This window comes from Mercenaria mercenaria, chromosome 13 (genome assembly GCF_021730395.1).
Source record: "Mercenaria mercenaria strain notata chromosome 13, MADL_Memer_1, whole genome shotgun sequence".
NCBI classification, from domain to species: domain Eukaryota; kingdom Metazoa; phylum Mollusca; class Bivalvia; order Venerida; family Veneridae; genus Mercenaria; species Mercenaria mercenaria.
The window spans coordinates 14,295,574-14,317,768 of NC_069373.1; the positions used below are offsets into that span (position 1 = coordinate 14,295,574).

General features: G+C 39.1%; 1 protein-coding gene across 3 annotated transcripts in view; it reads right to left on the reverse strand.

Moving 5' to 3' along the window:
• LOC123529739 (serine/arginine repetitive matrix protein 1-like) overlaps positions 1-22,195 on the reverse strand; it is a 41,086-nt gene that overhangs the window by 13,497 nt on the left and 5,394 nt on the right. For all 3 annotated transcript variants that reach the window (XR_008366677.1, XM_045310252.2, XM_045310251.2), the window contains exons 2-7: positions 19,878-20,011; positions 16,466-16,575; positions 12,075-12,200; positions 8,151-8,280; positions 2,198-3,328; positions 377-478 (exon numbers count right to left, since the gene is read on the reverse strand). Coding sequence is in view for 2 of the 3 variants with exons in the window: in XM_045310252.2 (XP_045166187.2) it covers positions 377-478; positions 2,198-3,328; positions 8,151-8,280; positions 12,075-12,200; positions 16,466-16,575; positions 19,878-19,974 (1,696 nt within the window). In the remaining variant the exon portion in view is untranslated. The remainder of the gene's footprint in view (positions 1-376; positions 479-2,197; positions 3,329-8,150; positions 8,281-12,074; positions 12,201-16,465; positions 16,576-19,877; positions 20,012-22,195) is intronic.

Sequence of the window (22,195 nt, forward strand, 5' to 3'; positions counted from 1 at the left end):
AATGTATGAGTTAAGACTTAACACTAAAAACTTCTTCACAGTAAAATCAAAACATCATACTAGTGTTGCCCACCAAGTCAAAATTTAATGTGTGATCTTAAAAGCCGGTTACGGTAAAGTTTCAAACAACTGGGCACAGTCCTGGAGGAAAAAATCAAACATCTGGTTTGTTTTCAGACCAAAATATACATCACTCCAGGATGTAGCCAAATGCTGTTCTTAGCTACCTACTATAGTGGAGAGGACATTTATACAAAGGCTCTCTCCCAAAAGTAGAGAAATTCTGGACAAATCTAATAATGAATGGACAGTTCATAACACAAAAGTTTTAAGCATACATTCTCTGTTGGCTACCGGTAATTAATGGGTGACTTACGTGGCAAGTCAAGGTCCTCCAAAGATCCGTACATGCTAGGTGTTGTTGGACGGGAATCAAACTGATCTGTACTGCGTGCTCTGCGATGGCTAAAACCTCGGCCTATTATCAAAGAAAAATTATTTTTTTAAAGATATCCAATGTGCATCTTTCACTAAAGTAGTTTATTTTTTGATATTAACTGTAAATGTAGAAAATCATCAAATGAATCAGGGTTTCCTCTGGGTCAATTTCACTTTGCGCCAACAAATTCGCCAATCAGGAAAAGTTTGCGCCAGTGGCTCTCAACTTTGAGCCAATAGTCTGTGATGGGCGACATACCATTTTCTTTTTCAATTTCTTTTTCATTTGATTCTTTACAGTAACCATGCAATTTGCTCTTGAACCAGTCTATCCTAATATCACATTAAATCAAAAATAGTTTTTAATCTTCTCAACCATTTTCAAGAACATTTTCTAAACAAAAGTAATTGCTCAATCTATAAAATTATCCCTTTATATAGTTTGCCATTTTTAATTATCTCCCTTTAATGGTCATTTTCACTAAATAGATGATTTAAAAACATGAATATTTATCTCTTTATTCTTTTAACTTTTTATTTCAAAATTCAACTACCGGTAGACTAAATATATAAACTAACTGTGTTTGTGAAGCTTTTAACATTCACAATTAATTGTCATGTAACACACAGTAACAATCATTTGTTAAAATGTACTTCCAGGCTTTTTAGTGCTAGTACATACATTGCAGTATATATACTTTGCTAAGCTATAAATGTTTTAGGTGTATTACTGTTTTAAACTTGTTTCAACCATGAATATTGGTTAATTTATCATTAAAACTTTGACAAAATATGAGCCGTGCCATGAGAAAACCAACATAGTGGGTTTGCGACCAGCAAGGATCCAGACCAGCCTGCGCATCCGCGCAGTCTGGTCAGGATCCATGCTGTTCGCTTTCAAAGCCTATAGCAATTAGAGAAACTGTTAGCTAACAGCATGGATCCTGATCAGACTGCACGGATGCGCAGGCTGGTCTGGATCCTTGCTGGTCGCAAACCCACTAAGTTGGTTTTCTCATGTCACGGCTCATATACAGAATATTTTATTCCTAGACAGAAGAATAGTTTTGATATAATGACAGTAATAACACTTAGTTACAATTAATGAAAAAAGGTTTTCTAATGAAGAAGTATTATACAAAATATGTTTAGATTGGATGCTGAACATAAATAGTCAATAGCAAAGTTTGATATTTGTTTTAGTCAAGGGAAACTACTCTTATTTTAGAATGCATTGCAGTTTGTCTCAGTGTCTGACATCTAGTCAGGGGCCTTGCAAAAAGTTCCTACTAGAAATTTCACAAAGCCTGTTAAAATACATGTAAACAAGCACAAACTGAAATAGAAATTAAAATTACATGTAAGTAGTACTTTTTGCATTATACAGAAAATTAGAAAATAATAGAGCTAATTATGGTTACAAAGACTGAAACAGTTGATGCAATATGATCTTATCTTGTAATAAAAGACAGATATTTCCAAAAATCTTTCACTTGCAATGTGTAACAGTTCTAGCAATGTATCTAATAAGAATCAAAATACTTATATATTATAACAAAGGGTTTTAATTTAAAGCATTGTATTACAATTTACGTATATGCAAAACATAATCTTTCACTACATTTATTGTTTATGTAATCTTTTTATTATTTCTGTATCGTACTTACACATATTTAGTTTTTTTCACATTACATATACCCACACAGGCACTAGCTGGGATATATTAAATGTTTGTAACTCTTAAAAAAATATTTCCTACCTGAATTTTTTCCGGGTGGTCTAGGTGACTTTCTCCCAGTAGACCTCTTACTGTATCTGCCTGAACCCATCTTTTCAAATGAATCATTGGGTTCTCTATTACTTTCAAGAAAGCGATCCCTCTGAGTCTTAGGGCTAGGTTTAACATCCATCACCAAGTCAGTTGACGCAACTATATCCCGCCCAGTCCTTGGGCTAGGTTTTGGTTCAGGATCTAATGCACTTGACACTGATTGTGTTTGTTTCTTCCGACCTTTAGGACCTTTTCTATCTGGTCTTAGAGAATGTGTTGTGTCTGCTTTTTTCTTTTCTCCTTCTGCTTTAGAAATCGGTGCCTCACTTGATGACGCTGTGCTATTACCATCATTCATACGACCACGCTCTATCTGCCCTAGCTCATCAGAAGAAAAAGATGGTGTCCTTGGTTGACGACCAATTCCTGCACGTTTTTGTTTGTCTCTTTTTGGAGATCTAGAAAGTGGAACTGGCTCAACTGATGGACGTGAAACATTTTCCTGTGACGATGGAGGACTTGGTGCCTGCCCAAATCGTTCAAATGAAGATGTTGATGAAATTCTTTTCGCTCTTTCATTAGCATCTCTTTCATTTTCCTTGAAAGAGTTTCTAAACTTCGGATTTGAGTGCAGAGCACTTAACATGGGATTATTTTGTTGACTTTCTGAGGGTTTCTCGTTCATTGCTTCTGCATTTCTGCTTCTGAAATCATTTCTGTTCCCTGTATTCATCAGAATGTCTGGTCTAGGTGCTGGAGGAGGAGCCGGTATGTTACCAGTATTTTGACTCCTTCCATTTCCCGGATACCCATTCCGCTTATGTGTATCCCCTTTTTCATCACTACTATCAGAGGGAGCCAGAAGTTTTTTCTTAGATGCAGGTGATCCCCTCATACTTTCATTTGTATACCCTACACTAACACTATTTGATGTTTCATCAAAATTTTCTCTCGTTTTGTGCTCAAAAATGAAGGGCCGGCGCCTAGCTCGGTACTTTCGAAAGCAACAGATTCCAACACATGATGCAATGAATATGACTCCAAAAATAGATCCAACAATACCTATCACAAGCCCTACAGCAATTGGATTGGAATCCGAAGGCAGTGGATACCTGTCATCTGAAATGTTAACAGGTATCTTATTAAGACAAAGCTGCTAAAATTTATACATGACCTTATTTAGCACCATAGGTTTTCTAGGTAAAAAAAAGTTACATAATTAGAAGTGTACATACAACATGTTTCAATTCTAATTTTAAAGGCTTGCAATTCTGTCATTTACTGCATGCAATCTATGTATCTAAAGCTTGCCAACTATTTTCCGAATGAAAAAATATAACGCCCAGCGTCTTCCATTAATTTATTTTAAGCAAATAACTGAAGGCAATTCAAGAAGTGTTTGCCCAATAATTCTCAAGTAGTTTTTAATTCCTATGGAAATTGTCTAGATAAACATTTAGGGGCTCATAATTGTCATAATTAAATATTCTTACCCAAAATATACTAGTATGCATTTGAACATTATAATGGCAGCATATAAAACTATGGTAAAATCTGAATGGAGATGGATAGTATCAACGAAAGTATACAGCAAATTTTTCTCAAGTTTTCAGTGAGAATTAGGGCTGAAAATATTGGATGGCAAAGGATGTCTACAGGGTAGTAAGCTTTACTCAATAGAACTTTCAACAATTTGCAAAATAAATAAATTTGTACCTAATTGAAAACAAAACTAGAAAATGCTTTTGTAAACAAGAGATCACAGAGTGATCTTGGCGCCCACCAATGTGCCATTTTTGAGTGTTCCAAATTTCAAGACTTACTGACTACCTCAAGGTCAAATTTCATTTCCGTACACAACACTGTGCATGTGGTCCAAATTCAAAAGCTGTAGCTTGAGAAATGTGAAAGTAGGTCACCAGGTCAATGTCAAGGTCAAAGTTTGTTTCAGTACACAATCCTATGCATGTGGTCCAAATTTGAAGCCTGTAGCTACAGAAATGTGAAAGTAGGTCACTAGGTCAATCTTAAGGTCAAAGTTCATTTCGGTACACAAAACTATGCAAGTGGTCCAAATTTGAAGGCTGTAGCTTGAGAAATGTAAAAGTAGGTCACTAGGTCAAAATCGAGGTCAAATTCTATTTCGGAATACAAAACTATGCATGTGGTCCAAATTTGAAGCCTGTACTTTCAAAAATGTGAAAGTAGGTCACTAGGTCAATGTAAAGGTCAAAGTTCATTTCGGTACACAAAACTATGCATGTGGTCCAAATTTGAAGGCTATAGCTTGAGAAATGTAAAAGTAGGTCACTAGGTCAAAATCAAGGTCAAGTTTTATTTCAGAATACAAGACTATGCATGTGGTCCAAATTTGAAGCCTGTACCTTAAAAATGTGAAAGTAGGTCACTAGGTCAATGTAAAGGTCAAAGTTCATTTCGGTACACAAAACTATGCAAGTGGTCCAAATTTGAAGGCTGTAGCTTGAGAAATGTAAAAGTAGGTCACTAGGTCAAAATCAAGGTCAAATTTTATTTCAGAATACAAAACTATGCATGTGGTCCAAATTTGAAGCCTGTACCTTAAAAATGTGAAAGTAGGTCACTAGGTCAATGTAAAGGTCAAAGGTCATTTCGGTACACAAAACTATGCAAGTGGTCCAAATTTGAAGGCTGTAGCTTGAGAAATGTAAAAGTAGGTCACTAGGTCAAAATCATGGTCAAATTTTATTTCGGAATACAAAACTATGCATGTGGTCCAAATTTGAAGCCTGTACCTTAAAAATGTGAAAGTAGGTCACTAGGTCAATGTGAAGGTCAAAGTTTTTTTCGGCACACAAAACTATGCATGTGGTCCAAATTTGAAGGCTGTAGCTTGAGAAATGTGAAAGTAGGTCACTAGGGCAAAATCAATGTCAAATTTCATTTTGAAACACGGAACTACGCATATGGTCTAAATTTGACGCCTGTACCTTCAAAAATGTGAAAGTAGGTCACTAGGTCAAAATCAAGGTCAAAGTTTTTTCCAGTGCACAAAACTATGTAAGTGGTCCAAATTTGAAGGCTGTAGCTACAGAAATGTGAAAGTAGGTCACTAGGTCAAAATCAAGGTCAACTCATGCCAAGGTTCATCTTGCCACTCAAAAATATACAAGTGGTCCAAATTTGAAGGCTGTAGCTACAGAAATGTGAAAGTAGGTCACTAGGTCAAAATCAAGGTCAACTCGTGTCAAGGTTCATCTTGCCACTCAAAAATATACATGTGGTCCAAATTTGAATGTTTTAGTTATTGACAAGAACATTTTAAAAGCTTTTCCCTATATAAGTCTATATGAACCATGTCCACCCCCGGGCGGGGCCATTTTTGACCCTAGGGCGATAATTTGAACAAACTTGGTAGAGAACCACTAGATGATGCTACATTACAAGTATCAAAGCCTTAGGCTTTGTGGTTTGGACCAGAAGATTTTCAAAGTTTTTCCTTATGTAAGTCTATGTAAACCATATGACCCCCAGGGCGGGGCCATATTTGACCCTAGGGGTATAATATGAACAATCTTAGTTGAAGACCACTAGATGATGTCACATACAAAATATCAAAGCCCCAGGCCCTGTGGTTTTGGACAAGGGGTTATTCAAAGTTTTTCCCTATATAAGTCATTATAAACTATGTGACCCCCAGGGCGGGGCCGTATTTGACCCAGAGAAATAATTTGAATCATCTTGGTAGAGGACCACTAGATGATGCTTCATACCAAATATCAAAGCCCTAGGCTCTGTGGTTTTGGATAAGAAGGTTTTCAAAGTTTTTCCCTATATAAATCTATGTAAAATATAGAAATAAACAAAGGGCCATAACTCACTCATAAATTGTTGAACCAGTCTGATTTTCAGGGGGACACAACTAGGGTACCAATACATCATTCTGACAAAGTTTGGTCAAAATCCCCCTAGTAGTTTCTGAGGAGATGCGATAACGAGAAATTGTTAACGGACGGACGGACGGACGGACAGAATGACGGACGGACGGACCACGGACGCAGAGTGATTTTAATAGCCCACCATCTGATGATGGTGGGCTAAAAAGCGCATGTCTCCCCCAATGCAAAGTCCTATAGGCAAGAAGTCAATAGGAGTCAGGAGCAAAAAATCAAAGAGACACTGATGGTTGGCTGCAATAGGGATCATCTACTTTGCATGTCCAGTCATCCCGCTAAATTTCAACACTCTTGGCCTAGTGGTTCTCCAGTCACTGTTCAGGCTCCTGTGACCTTGACCTTTGATCAAGTGACCTCAAAATAAATAGGGGTCATCTACTCTGCATGTCCAATCATCCTATTAAGTTTCAACATTGTAGGTCAAGTGGTTCTCAAGTTATTTCCAAAAAATGATCTTACATGAACAGGCCACTGTGACCTTGACCTTTAACAGACTGACCCCAAAATCAATAGGGGTCATCTACTCTGCATGTTCAATCATCCTATGAAGTTTCAACATTCTGGGTCAAGTGGTTCTCAAGTTATTGATCAGAACTGGTTATCAATGTTCAGGCCCCTGTGACCTTGACCTTTAACGGAGTGGCCCCAAAAACAATAGGGGTCATTTACTCTGCATGAACAATCATCCTATGAAGTTTCAACATTCTGGGTCGAGAGGTTCTCAAGTTATTGATTGGAAATGGTTTTCCATGTTCAGGCCCCTGTGGCCTTGACCTTTAACAGAGTGACCTAAAATCGTTAGGGGTCATCTACTCTGCATGATCAATCATCCTATGAAGTTTCATCATTCTGGGTCAAGTGGTTCTCAAGTTACTGACCGGAAATGGTTTTCAATGTTCGGGCCCCTGTGACCTTGACCTTTCACAGAGTGACCCCATAATTGTTAGGGGTCATCTACTCCGCATGACCAATCATCCTATTAAGTTTCAACATTCTGGGTGAAGTGGTTCTCAAGTTATTGACTGGAAATGGTTTTCAATGTTCAGGCCCCTGTGACCTTGACCTTTAATGGAGTGACCCCAAAATCGATAGGGGTCATCTACTCCGCATGACCAATCATCCTATTAAGTTTCAACATTCTTGGTCAAGTGGTTCTCTAGTTATTGATTGGAAATGGTTTTCCATATTCAGGCCCCTGTGACTTTGACCTTTGACGAAGTGACCCCAAAATCAATAGGGGTCAATTACTCTTTATGACCAATCATCCTATGAAGTTTCTACACTCTGGGTCAAGTGGTTCTCTAGTTATTGATTGGAAATGGTTTTTAATGTTCAGGCCCCTGTGACCTTTGACGGAGTGACCCTAAAATCAATAGGGGTCATCTACTCTTCATGACCAATCATCCTATGAAGTTTCAACATTCTGGGTCAAGTGGTTCTCAAGTTGTTGATCGGAAATGGTTTTCAATGTTCAGGCCCCTGTGACCTTGACCTTTGACGGAGTGACCCCAAAATCAATAGGGGTCATCTACTCTTCATGACCAATCATCCTATGAAGTTTCAACATTCTGGGTCAAGTGGTTCTCTAGTTATTGATCGGAAATGGTTTTCAATGTTCAGGCCCCTGTGACCTTGACCTTTGACGGAGTGACCCCAAAAACAATAGGGGTCGTCTACTCCAGCAGCCCTACAACCCTATGAAGTTTGAAGGTTCTAGGTCAAATGGTTCTCCAGTTATTGCTCGGAAATGAAGTGTGATGTACGGACGGACGGACAGGGCAAAAACAATATGTCTCCTGGGGGAGACATAATTATTACCAGAAGGTATAGCAAACTTATAAATGATTTCAAAATTAGAAACTAGCAGCTTTATGTAATGTCCTAAGTTGAATTTTTTTCCAAATTAATGGGGCCTAGTCCCAGCCATTTCAAGGGGAAATTAAGATATTTTCTTTTGTTTTCTAACAATGTTTACCCTAAGTAGGGAAAAATGTAAATAACCTTACTTCGAACAGCTGTAACTTTAAGCTTGAAACCATACTGGTTATCTGATACACTCGCTCTGTGTAAAGTCATGGTCACTGTTCGTCCAACAGAAAAGTAAGTGCTGGGATTGTCACCACAACTGTAGGAGCTCTGTATTTAAAAGTTTAAGAAATAAGAATGACAGTCAAGTTAAACAGATAATTTAATAACATTCGTAGGAACTGGTTAAGCTATGAACTTTTAACATGTATATAGGGAGGTTACCCTTTAGTTTAGTTTAAACAGTTTTTATTAACATTTCGTGTACATAAATCACATACATACAATAAAATTTACTCTCAAAATAATGTAAAGGATCTGAAAACAAGCTTTCATTGAAAACTTATACTAACTAGAGCTGCTTTTGAGAAAAGCACATGTCTCCCACAACTGCCTAATCATCTAAATAGGAAGTCAGTCTTTATATACTGTTTACTCATTATAAATATACCCTTGAAGAGTAAAAAGGCCAATTTTGGGTAATTCAAGGGCCATCATTTCGAAGTGCCTGGGACGATTTGGCTAGTTATTGAACTTGGCCGAGGTCTTATTGGTAAATACATTTTGTTCAAGTTTGGTGAAGATCGGATGAGAAATGTTCGACTTAGAGCTCAGACAAGAGAAAAAAGGCCGATTTTCGGTAATTCAATGGCCATAATTCCGAAGTGCCTGGGCCAATTTGGCTAGTTATTGAACTTGTCCGAGGTCTTATGGTCAAACACATTTTGTTCAAGTTTGGTGAAGATCGGATGAGACATGTTCGACTTAGAGTGAGGACAAGATCTGTGACAGACGGACACATACATACATACACAGACAGGAGTAAATCAATATGTCTCCCACACCACTGTGTGGTGGGAGACATAATTCATTTCCTTGACAGTAAAACATATTATAAGGATAGGGTGTAACGAAAGTATGGTTTGTGTCTTAAGTTATTTGTTAGTTTAAACCCATTTTATAGTTTCTAGATAGACAGAAATGAAAATTTTGAAATCAGTTGAGAAATGCTGCTTAGAACCAAGAATGTGCTGCACGTGGCCAGTTCGCGCCAATGGTCACCCATGCTCATCTAGAGGTTATCCTTTATATTCAGCTGTTTGGGGTACTATGGATAGAATTCCAGGAATCTGTGTTACAAACAGCCACCTTAACTAGAGATGCTTTTGAGAAAAGCACATGTCTCCCACAACTGCCCCTATGAAAAATGTTAGTTTTTCTAGATGTTTTACACGAGTGGATCCAATTAGATGGTCTGGATGAGTGGATCCAATCAGTAATTCAAGGGCCATAAATCAAAAGTGCCTGGGCGGATTTGGCTAGTTATCGAACTTGGGTAAGGTCTTATGGCCAAACACATTTTGTTCAAGTTTGGTGAAGATCGGATGAGAAATGTTCGACTTAGAGAGCGGACCAGAGTAAACAGACGGATTTTTTCGGTAATTCAAGGGCCGTAACTCTAAAATGCCTGGACCGATTTGGCTAGTTATCGAACTTGGCTAAGGTCTCATGGTCAAACACATTTTGTTCAAGTTTGGTGAAGATCGGATGAGAAATGTTTGACTTAGAGTGCGGACAAGAGTAAAAAGGCCGATTTTTCGATAATTCAAGGGCCCAACTCCAAAATGCCTGGACTGATTTAGCTTGTTATCAAATTTGACCGAGGTCTCATGGTCAAACACATTTTGTTCAAGTTTGGTGAAGATCGGATGAGAAATGTTTGATTAAGAGTGCAGACATGAGTAAAAAGGCCAATATTTCGAATATTCAAGGGCCGTAACTCCAAAATGCCTGGACCGATTTGGCTAGTTATCGAACTTGGCCGAGGTCTCATGGTCAAACACATTTTGTTCAAGTTTGGTGAAGATTGGATGAGAAATATTCGAACTAGAAATGCTTTTGTAAAAAAGCACATGTCTCCCCCAATGCAAAGTCCTATAGGCAAGAAGTCAATAGAGGTCAGGAGCGAAAGTCAAAGAGACACTGATGGTTGGCTGCAATAGGGATCATCTACTTGGCATGTCCAGTCATCCCGCTAAATTTCAACACTCTTGGCCTAGTGGTTCTCAAGTCACTGTTCAGGCTCCTGTGACCTTGTCCTTTGATCAAGTGACCTCAAAATAAATAGGGGCCATTTACTCTGCATGTCCAATCATCCTATTAAGTTTTAACATTGTAGGTCAAGTGGTTCTCAAGTTATTTCCAAAAAATGATTTTACATGAACAGGCTACTGTGACCTTGACCTTTAATAGACTGACCCCAAAATAGGGATCATCTACTCTGCATGTTCAATCATCCTATGAAGTTTCAACATTCTGGGTCAAGTGGTTCTCAAGTTATTGATCAAAACTGGTTATCAATGTTCAGGCCCCTGTGACCTTGACCTTTAACGGAGTGACCCCAAAAACAATAGGGGTCATTTACTCTGCATGAACAATCATCCTATGAAGTTTCAACATTCTGGGTCGAGAGGTTCTCAAGTTATTGATTGGAAATGGTTTTCCATGTTCAGGCCCCTGTGGCCTTGACCTTTAACAGAGTGACCCTAAAATCATTAGGGATCATATACTCTGCATGACCAATCATCCTATGAAGTTTCATCATTCTGGGTCAAGTGGTTCTCAAGTTACTGACCAGAAAAGGTTTTCAATGTTCAGGTCCCTGTGACCTTGACCTTTCACAGAGTGATCCCAAAATCATTAGGGGTCATCTACTCTGCATGACCAATCATCCTATGAAGTTTCAACATTCTGGGTCAAGTGGTTCTCAAGTTACTGACCGGAAATGGTTTTCAATGTTCAGGCTCCTGTGACCTTGACCTTTAATGGAGTGACCCCAAAATCAATAGGGGTCATCTACTTTGCATGTACAATCATCCTATGAAGTTTCAACATTCTGGGTCAAGTGGTTCTCTAGTTATTGATCGGAAATGGTTTTCCATGTTCAGGCCACTGTGACCTTGACCTTTGATGGAGTGACCCCAAAATCTATAGGGGTCATCTACTCTTTATGACCAATCATCCTATGAAGTTTCAACATTCTGGGTCAAGTGGTTCTCTAGTTATTGATCGGAAATGGTTTTCCATGTTCAGGCCCCTGTGACCTTGACCTTTGACGGAGTGACCCCAAAATCAATAGGGGTCATCTACTCTTCATGACCAATCATCCTATGAAGTTTCAACATTCTGGGTCAAGTGGTTCTCTAGTTATTGATCAAAAATGGTTTTCAATGTTCAGGCCCCTGTGACCTTGACCTTTGACGGAGTGACCCCAAAATCAATAGGGGTCATCTATTCTTCATGACCAATCATCCTATGAAGTTTCAACGTTCTGGGTCAAGTGGTTCTCTAGTTATTGATCGGAAATGGTTTTCAATGTTCAGGCCCCTGTGACCTTGACCTTTGACGGAGTGACCCCAAAAACAATAGGGGTCGTCTACTCCAGTAGCCCTACAACCCTATGAAGTCTGAAGGTTCTAGATCAAATGGTTCTCCACTTATTGCTCGGAAATGAAGTGTGACGTACGCACGGACAGGGCAAAAACAATATGTCTCCTGGGGGAGACATAATTAGAGTGCAGACAAGAGTAAAAAAAGACCGATTTTTGGTAATTCAAGGGCCATAACTCCAAGACGCCTGGACCGATTTGGCTAGTTATCGAGCCTGGCCGAGGTCTTATGGTCAAACACATTTTGTTCAAGTTTGGTGAAAATCGGATGAGAAATGTTCGACTTAGAGTGCGGACAAGCTTTGTGACAGACACACAGACAGACACACACACACACACACACTGGAGTAAATCAATATGTCTCCCACACCACTGTGTGGTGGGAGACATAATAACTAGGATTAAGCAAGGCAAGTGTAAGTTTCTCAACCTTGAAAAATAAATTCTATTACATACCATACTTCCACTTCCGTCCCCTGAGAGATAGAGTTTCACAGCACAAGTATTGATAATAAAGCTTTCAAAGTCCACCCTTATTGTTGCATCATTGTCTGCTGTTAGGAAATTTATCGTACATCCAAGCTGAAAATATAAAAACAAACCTCACATGTCACACAAAATTACAGGACTTTATTTGGTGAAAATTTAAAGTGTTAACCGCTTACTCCTCAGAGCTAACCTGCTAGGGAAGGAAGTGATTTAACAGGTTTGTGGAATTCAGAATTCGGAATCCATAAATGAAACTAGAAATTGCTACTTTATCTAAACAGAAAGGTGAATTGATACGCAATACCCACTATATCAGAAAGACATTTTTTGATACAAGTTTTTTTTGTTTTTTTTTAAATATAATGGTAATGTCCAAAATTGTATGAGAAATTGTATATAACCATATCTAATCAACAAGAAGGCGATGATGGCCCTAGATGGGGAGACATGATTTTTAAATATTTTTTTAAGCCCACCTGAGCCAAAGGCTCATGGTGAGCTTTTGAGACCGCTCAGGGAATGGCCATTGTCCGTCGTCCGTCAACATTTACAAAAACAAGAGGACCATGATGGTCCTGAATCGCTCACCTATCTCCACATGACCCAGTGTTCAACTGAGTATGACATCGTTATTTCTATTATTTGACATAGTGACCTAGTTTTTGAGCACATGTGACCTAGATATCATCAAGATAAAAAATTCTGACCAATTTTCATGAAGATCCATTGAAAAATATGCCCTCTAGAGAGGTCACAAGGTTTTTCTATTATTTGACCTAATGACCTAGTTTTTGAAGGCACGTGACCCACTTTTAAACTTGACCTAGATATCATCAAGGTGAACATTCTCACCAATTTTCATGAAGATCTCGTGAAAAATATGGCCTCTAGAGAGGTCACAAGGTTTTTCTATTTTTCGACCTACTGACCTAGTTTTTGACCGCACATGACCCAGTTACGAACCTGACCTAGATATCATCAAGCTGAACATTCTCACCAATTTTCATGAAGATCTATTGAGAAATATGGCCTCTAGAGAGGTCACAAGGTTTTTTCTATTTTTAGACCTACTGACCTAGTTTTTGACCCCAAGTGACCTAGTTTCGAATCTGACTTAGATATCATCAAGATGAACATTCTGACCAATATTCATGAAGATCTCATGAAAAATATGGCCTCTAGAGAGGTCACAAGCTTTTTCTATTTTTAGATCTACTGACCTAGTTTTTAACCCCACCTGACCCAGTTTCAAACTTGACCTAGATATCTTCAAGGTAAACATTCTGACCAATTTTCATGAAGATCCATTGAAAAATATCGCCTCCAGAGAGGTCACAAGGTTTTCCTATTTTTAGACCTACTGACCTAGTTTTTGACCGCACATGACCCAGTTTCGAACTTGACCTAGATATCATCAAGGTGAACATTCTGACCAATTTTCATGAAGATCCAGTGAGAAATATGGCCACTAGAGAGGTTACAAGGTTTTTCTATTTTTAGATCTACTGACCTAGTTTTTGACCCCACATGACCCAGTTTCGAACTTGACCTAGATATCATTAAGGTGAACATTCTGACCAATATTAATGAAGATCTCATGAAAAATATGGCCTCTAGAGAGGTCACAAGGTTTTTCTATTTTTAGATCTACTGACCTAGTTTTTAACCCCACGTGACCCAGTTTAAAACTTAACCTAGATATCATCAAGATGAACATTCTGACCAATTTTCATGAAGATGCATTGAGAAATATGGCCTCTAGAGAGGTCACAAGGTTTTTCTATTTTTAGACCTAATGACCTAGTTTTTGACCCTACGTGACCCAGTTTCGAACTTGATCTAGATATCATCAAGATAAACATTCTGACCAATATTCATGAAGATCTCATGAAAAATATGGCCTCTAGAGAGGTCACAATGTTTTTCTATTTTTAGACCTACTGACCTAGTTTTTGACCCCATGTGACCCAGTTTCGAACTTGACCTAGATATCATCAAGGTGAACATTATGACCAATTTTCATGAAGATCTTGTGAAATATATGGCCTCTAGAGAGGTCACAAGGTTTTTCTATTTTTAGACCTACTGACCTAGTTTTTGACGGCATGTGACCCAGTTTCAAACTTGACCTAGATATCATCAAGATGAACATTCTGACCAACTTTCATAAAGATCCCATGAAAAATGTGACCTCTAGAGTTGTCACAAGCAAAAGTTTACGGACGCACGGACGCACGCATGGACGACGGACACCGCGCGATCACAAAAGCTCACCTTGTCACTTTGTGACAGGTGAGCTAACAAGAGCTGTCTCCATAGGATGACACATGCCCCGGATGGCACTTTGAATGACTAGTTATGGCAGATGTTAGAGTTTAGGACCTTTGACCTACGGACCTGGGTCTCGCGCATGACACGTCGTCTTACTGTGCCACACATTCATGTGTAGTTATTTTAAAATCCATGCATGAATGACAAAGATATGGACCGGACATGCCCATCAATACACTATCATGAAATATGACCTTTAACGTCTAAGTGTGACCTTGACCTTTGAGCTACGGACCTGGATCTTGCGCGTGACACGTTGTCTTACTGTGGTACACATTCATGCCCAATAATTTTAAAATCTATGCAAGAATGACAAAGATATGGACCGGACACGCCCATCAATGCACTATCATGAAAAATGACCTTTAACGTCTCAGTGTGACCTTGACCTTTGAGCTATGGACCTGGGTCTTGCACGCGACACGTCGTCTTACTGTGGTACACATTCATGCCAAGTTATTTGAAAATCCATCCATGGATGACAAAGATATGGACCGGACACGCCCATCAATGCACTATCATGAAATATGACCTTTAAAGTCTAAGTGTGACCTTGACTTTTGAGCTACGGACCTGGGTCTTGCGCGCGACACCTCGTCTTACTGTGGTACACATTCATGCCCAATACTTTTAAAATCCGTGCATGAATGAGAAAGATATGGACTGGTCACGCCCATCAATGCACTATCATGAAAAATGACCTTTAACGTCTAAGTGTGACCTTGACCTTTGAGCTACGGACCTGGGTCTTGCGCGTGACACGTCATCTTACTGTGGTACACATTCAAGCCAAGTTATTTGAAAATCCATCCATCAATGACAAAGATATGGACCGGACACGAAAATTGCGGACAGACCGACAGACCAACAGACAGACGGTTCAAAAACTATATGCCTCCCTTCAGGGGCATAAAAAATCTTCTTCTTGGAAACCACTGGGCAGATTTACACTAAACTTCACAGGAATGGTCCTTGGATGGCCCCCTTCTAAAATTGTTCAAAGAATTAAATTCAACACAGAACTCTGGTTGGCATGGCAAATGAAAGGAAAAACTTTAAACATCTTCTTGTCCAAAACCACAAGGCGTAGAGCCTTGATATTCGGTATGTGACATCATCTAACGGTCCTCTATGAAAATTTTTCAAATTATGTCCCTTGGGCGAAAAAGAGGCCCCATCCCGGTAGTCTTAAGTTTTACATAGACTTATATAGGAAAAAACTTTAAAAATCTTTTTGTCTGAAACCACAAGACCTAGGCCTTATATATTTGGTATGTAGCATTGCCTTGTGAACCTCTACTAAGATTGTTCAAATTATTACCCTGGGGTGAAAAAAGGCCCCGCCCAGTGGTCTTAAGGTTTACATTGACTAATATAGGAAAAAAACTTTAAAAATCTTCTTGTCTGTAACTGCAAGTCTTAGGATTTTGGTATGTTGCATTGTCTGGTGGTCCTCTACCAATAATATTCAAATTATTACCCTGAGTTGAAAAGATGCCCCTTGGGTGAAAAGAGGCCCCGCCTTGCGACTCACTTGTTATATGAGTTATATAGGAAAAAATACTTCAAACATTATCAGATCATATTTCCTAGACAGTTTAATTATAATTACCTGATGACCCCAAGTAATTAGGGGTCACCAAACTGTGACCTTGACTTATTGACCTACTTTCTTGTTTAAGATACAGCCTTGAAATTTGACTGACATGTACAGTTTTGCACACCGATCTTAAAACTGACTTTCAGTGACCATAAATGTGACCTACTGACCTATTTTCTTAATATTTTAGCCTCAGTTTGATACTTGAAACATGTTCACACAACTGGGAAAAGATTTCAATGCTAACTTAGTTACATTTGATGTTTTACCTGATCTCATACACTTGTCAATGTAGCTCATTACTCAGGTGAGCGATCCAGGGTCATCATGACCCTCTTGTTTAAACTTGTCTTAGATGTTATTGAAGATACAGTTATGTTCTGTTCAGACTTGAGAACCTTACAATTTGGTGAAATTGTGCACTTACTTGTGAGGATGATGATGTATCTGTCTCCTTAGCATTGACAGTTACAGACTGGCCACTCTCTATTGTCTGTGAACCAATGTAACCACAGTCAAGGGCAGAGTCCATATTATCTTAAATAAACAGCAATCAACCATACAGTATTGCCATTAATTGACATTAGATGTCATCAACCATAATATATATAATACATGCATTAAGTTTATTAACTGATATTAGACAGTCATCAACCATACAATACTGCCATTAATGTCATTAGACAGTCATCAACTATATAATATTGCTATTAATTGACATTAGACAGTCATCAACCATATAATAAGCAACACTATGCAAGGTGTCAGTCTGGCCAGGATGTTGTAGGTTGCAATACCAAGCCAAGTAAGTCTTTATTTAAGACGTCATAGATCACAATACCATGCAAGGTGTCTATATAATCAGGATGTCACAGGCTGCAATACCTAGCAAAGTCTCTGTTCAATCAGGATGTCATAGGTTGCAATACCTAGCAAGGTGTCTGTAAAATTGGGATGTCACAGGCTGCAATACCTAGCAAGGTGTCTGTTCAATCAGGATGTCATAGGTTGCAATACCCAGCAAGGTGTCTGTTCAATCAGGATGCCATAGGTTGCAATACCTAGCATGGTGTCTGTTCAATCAGGATGTCACAGGCTGCAATACCTAGCAAAGTGTCTGTTCAATCAGGATGTCACAGGCTGCAATACCTAGCAAGGTGTCTGTTCAATCAGGATGTCATAGGTTGCAATACCTAGCAAGGTGTCTGTTCAATCAGGATGTCATGGGTTGCAAACCTAGCAAGGTGACTGTTTAATCAGGATGTCACAGGTTGCAATACCTGGCATGGTGTCTGTTCAATCAGGATGTCATAGGCTGCAATACCTAGCAAGGTGTCTGTTCAATCAGGATGTCACAGGTTGCAATACCTAGCAAGGTATCAATACAATCAGGATGTGACAGGCTGCAATACCTAGCAAGGTGTCTGTTCAATCAGGATGTCATAGGCTGCAATACCTAGCAAGGTGTCTGTTCAATCAGGATGTCATAGGTTTGAATACCTAGCAAAGTGTCTGTTCAATCAGGATGTCACAGGTTGCAATACCTAGCAAGGTATCAATACAATCAGGATGTGACAGGCTGCAATACCTAGCAAGGTGTCTGTTCAATCAGGATGTCATAGGCTGCAATACCTAGCAAGGTGTCTGTTCAATCAGGATGTGACAGGCTGCAATACCTAGCAAGGTGTCTGTTCAATCAGGATGTCATAGGTTGCAATACCTAGCAAGGTGTCTGTTCAATCAGGATGTCGTAGGTTGCAATACCTAGCAAGGTGTCTGTTCAATCAGGATGTCACAGGCTGCAACACCTAGCAAGGTGTCTGTTCAATCAGGATGTCATAGGTTGTAATACCTAGCAATGTGTCTGTTCAATCTGGATGTTACAGGCTGCAATACTTCGCAATGTGTCTAAATAATCAGGTTGTCACAGGTTGCAATACCTAGCAATGTGTCTAAACAATCAGGATGTCACAGGTTGCAATACCTAGCAATGTGTCTTAACAATCAGGATGTCATAGGTTGAAATACCTAGCAAGGTGTCTAAATAATCAGGATGTCACCAGTTGCAATACCTAGAAATGTGTCTAAACAATCAGGATGTCATAGATTGCAATACCTAGCAAGGTGACTGTTCAATCAGGATGTCACAGGCTGCAATACCTAGCAAGGTGACTGTTCAATCAGGATGTCACAGGCTGCAATACCTAGCAAGGTGACTGTTCAATCAGGATGTCACAGGCTGCAATACTTAGCAAGGGGACTGTTCAATCAGGATGTCACAGGCTGCAATACTTAGCAAGGGGACTGTTCAATCTGGATGTCACTGGCTGCAATACTTAGCAAGGTGACTGTTCAATCAGGAGGTCACAGGCTGTAATACTTAGCAAGGTGTCTGTTCAATCAGGATGTCACAGGCTGCAATACTAGCAAGGTGTCTGTTCAATCAGGATGTCACAGGCTGCAATACCTAGCAAGGTGTCTGTTCAATCAGGATGTCACAGGCTGCAATACCTAGCAAGGTGTCTGTTCAATCAGGATGTCACAGGCTGCAATACTTAGCAAGGTGACTGTTCAATCAGGATGTCACAGGTTGCAATACCTAGAAATGTGTCTAAACAATCAGGATGTCATAGATTGCAATACCTAGCAAGGTGACTGTTCAATCAGGATGTCACAGGCTGCAATACCTAGCAAGGTGACTGTTCAATCAGGATGTCACAGGCTGCAATACCTAGCAAGGTGACTGTTCAATCAGGATGTCACAGGCTGCAATACTTAGCAAGGTGACTGTTCAATCAGGATGTCACAGGCTGCAATACTTAGCAAGGGGACTGTTCAATCTGGATGTCACTGGCTGCAATACTTAGCAAGGTGACTGTTCAATCAGGATGTCACAGGCTGTAATACTTAGCAAGGTGTCTGTTCAATCAGGATGTCACAGGCTGCAATACTAGCAAGGTGTCTGTTCAATCAGGATGTCACAGGCTGCAATACCTAGCAAGGTGTCTGTTCAATCAGGATGTCACAGGCTGCAATACCTAGCAAGGTGTCTGTTCAATCAGGATGTCACAGGCTGCAATACCTAGCAAGGTGTCTGTTCAATCAGGATGTCACAGGCTGCAATACTTAGCAAGGTGACTGTTCAATCAGGATGTCACAGGTTGCAATACTTAGCAAGGTGACTGTTCTCAATATGGCTTCTGTCACTGATTCATGTTGGGAAGTTGTCAATTATTTCTTTGGAGCAGATTTATACCAGTAAGGAATCCAGGACCACTGGAACAGATTTATACCAGTAAGGAATCCAGGACCACTGGAACAGATTTATACCATTAAGGAATCCAGGACCACTGGAGCAGATTTATACCAGTAAGGAATCCAGGACCACTGGAGCAGATTGATACCAGTAAGGAATCCAGGACCACTGGAGCAGATTTATACCAGTAAGGAATCCAGGACCACTGGAGCAGATTTATACCAGTAAGGAATCCAGGACCACTGGAACAGATTTATACCAGTAAGGAATCCAGGACCACTGGAGCAGATTTATACCAGTAAGGAATCCAGGACCACTGGAGCAGATTTATACCAGTAAGGAATCCAGGACCACTGCTTAGATTAATATCTGTATTCAAGCAGAAAAGCATGCAGAGTAATATACTATTCATTAATAAGTAGGTTTAAATTTTGGGAATGTCTGTCTAATGTCATAAACTGGCAGTCTTAAAACTTAAAGAGTAGTGAAATCTACAGCATAATTAACTAGTGTTTTATAACTATGAAGATGCAGTGGCAGGCATAATCACTGTTTTTATCAGTGTTTTTATAATTCTACTTACAAACTTTTTTAGTTATCCCCACTGTCTTTCCAAGCAGCATACAGAATATTACTATTACACTGTAAACTTCCATAACTTTTCTGCTTTTACCTCTCATGGCAATGTCTCACAGATGATGCTTACATAATGCTTTCCTGTGAAAATACAATTAGAACAGAAGATATATAATTTATCAATATAACAATTAGTGCTTATTATTTACGATTCAAAATGACAGATCTACTTTTTGTAAAAGTAATGCATTTCATCTTCTTTTGACACAGTCACTGAGTTCTGTAATTCTAGTAAAAATAGAACGTCCAAAAATCCATTATCTTAGAATTACATATATCCATATCTAGAGCCATAGATGCTAAAGCCTATATTTGGTTTATACTAATTTATTTTAGCTTGACTGTGATGAAAGCTTCAAGCTTATTTGAGCCACCCTGAAAATCCAGTACTGGTGTCATATGAGACTTAGTGGTTGTTACCCAAACTGAAAGAGCGCTCACACGTCATCCCTGGGGTTAAGCATCCTACACCAATGAACAAGGGAAATGAGAAAGGACTTTGATTTGTGTTTCATAGGTTAATACATTTACTTGGAGCTTAAATGCGAAAGCTTTGACAGGATAATGATGGGAGATGGCATCCCCTGCAAAATGACTAAGAACTATCAAGAAATGTTTCTAAGAAAGATGCAAATGTGGCAAAAAAAATAACCAAGGTGTTGCCTCAGTAGTCGCTATAGCCATGCTGTTACGAGACAGGGTTGTACAACGCTCTAGACCTGAAGGGGCCTGGTAGTCTACAGGTACACGGTAAACTTAATCCTGGGTTACAGGGTTCAAATCCCAGTCCAAGCACCTGAAACTTCTGAGATACATCATGCTCCTAGAGTATCTCCCATCAAACTAAGAGGCGACAGCTTGTTCCACCAAAGAACAAGAGCTGTCCATAAGACAGCCAAGCTCGACTATTCGAAATATTGTCACAGAAGCTGGAAATTATTACCCAAAATGTTAAATATCAAAAGAGTTTTAAGTTCAAAAGGGGACATATCAGAGTTATGGGACTTGATGCTATCAACTAGTTTTATAACCCCGAAGAAACATGTTAAGTTTCAATTCAATATCTGCATTAGTTTTGGGGATAGTAACTTGCATGTAAAACTTTAACCAGAATTTTCTAAGTCCAAAAGGGGCATAATTTGCTCAAAATACATGTTAAGAGTTATGGAACTTGACCCAGTGAGGTAGGTAATTGATCTAGAAAAAGAATAAATAAGTTCCAAATCTATATGCCTTTTAGTAATAGCTGTATGTACTTGCACGCAAAACTTTAACCAGAATTTTCTAAGTCCAAAAGGGGCATAATTTGGCCAAAATACATGCCAGAGTTATGGGACTTGACCCAGTGAGGTAGGTAATTGATCTAGAAAAAGAAAAAATAAGTTTCAAATCTATATGCCTTTTAGTAATAGCTGTATGTACTTGCACGCAAAACTTTAACCAGAATTTTCTAAGTCCAAAAGGGGGCATAATTTGGCCAAAATACATGCCAGAGTTATGGGACTTGACCCAGTGAGGTAGGTAATTGATCTAGAAAAAGAAAAAATAAGTTTCAAATCTATATGCCTTTTAGTAATAGCTGTATGTACTTGCACGCAAAACTTTAACCAGAATTTTCTAAGTCCAAAAGGGGGCATAATTTGGCCAAAATGAAGGTCAGAGTTATGGGACTTGGTGCTATCAACTAGTTTTATAACCCCGAAGACACATGTGAAGTTTCAATTCAATATCTGCATTAGTTTTGGAGATAGTAACTTGCATGTAAAACTTTAACCAGAATTTTCTAAGTCCAAAAGGGGGCATAATTTGCTCAAAATACATGTTAGAGTTATGGAACTTGACCCAGTGAGGTTGGTAATTGACCTAGAAAAGAATAAATAAGTTTCAAAGCTATATGCCTTTAAATGATAGCTGTATGTACTTGCATGCAAAAACTTAACCAAGGTGTGACGCCGACGCCGACACCGACGCCAGGGTGAGTAGAATAGCTAGACTATTCTTCGAATAGTCGAGCTAAAAACAGTTCAGAGTGTATTTATGCTTTCCTGGACAGACTGTGCATGTTAAAGAACCAAAGAAGGGAACAATTAAAAAGAAAATTCAGTTATACAGGACTAATGATTTACAATTGTTACTCAGGCCAAAATTAAAAATATGTTTGTTTGTTGTCTCCCTACCTTCCTGCTCAGGGCCTCCCCTGGGCCTCAGAAAGTTGTAGCCACTTTTTGAGAGAAATTGCCAAATTGAAGCTAAATTGCTGAAATT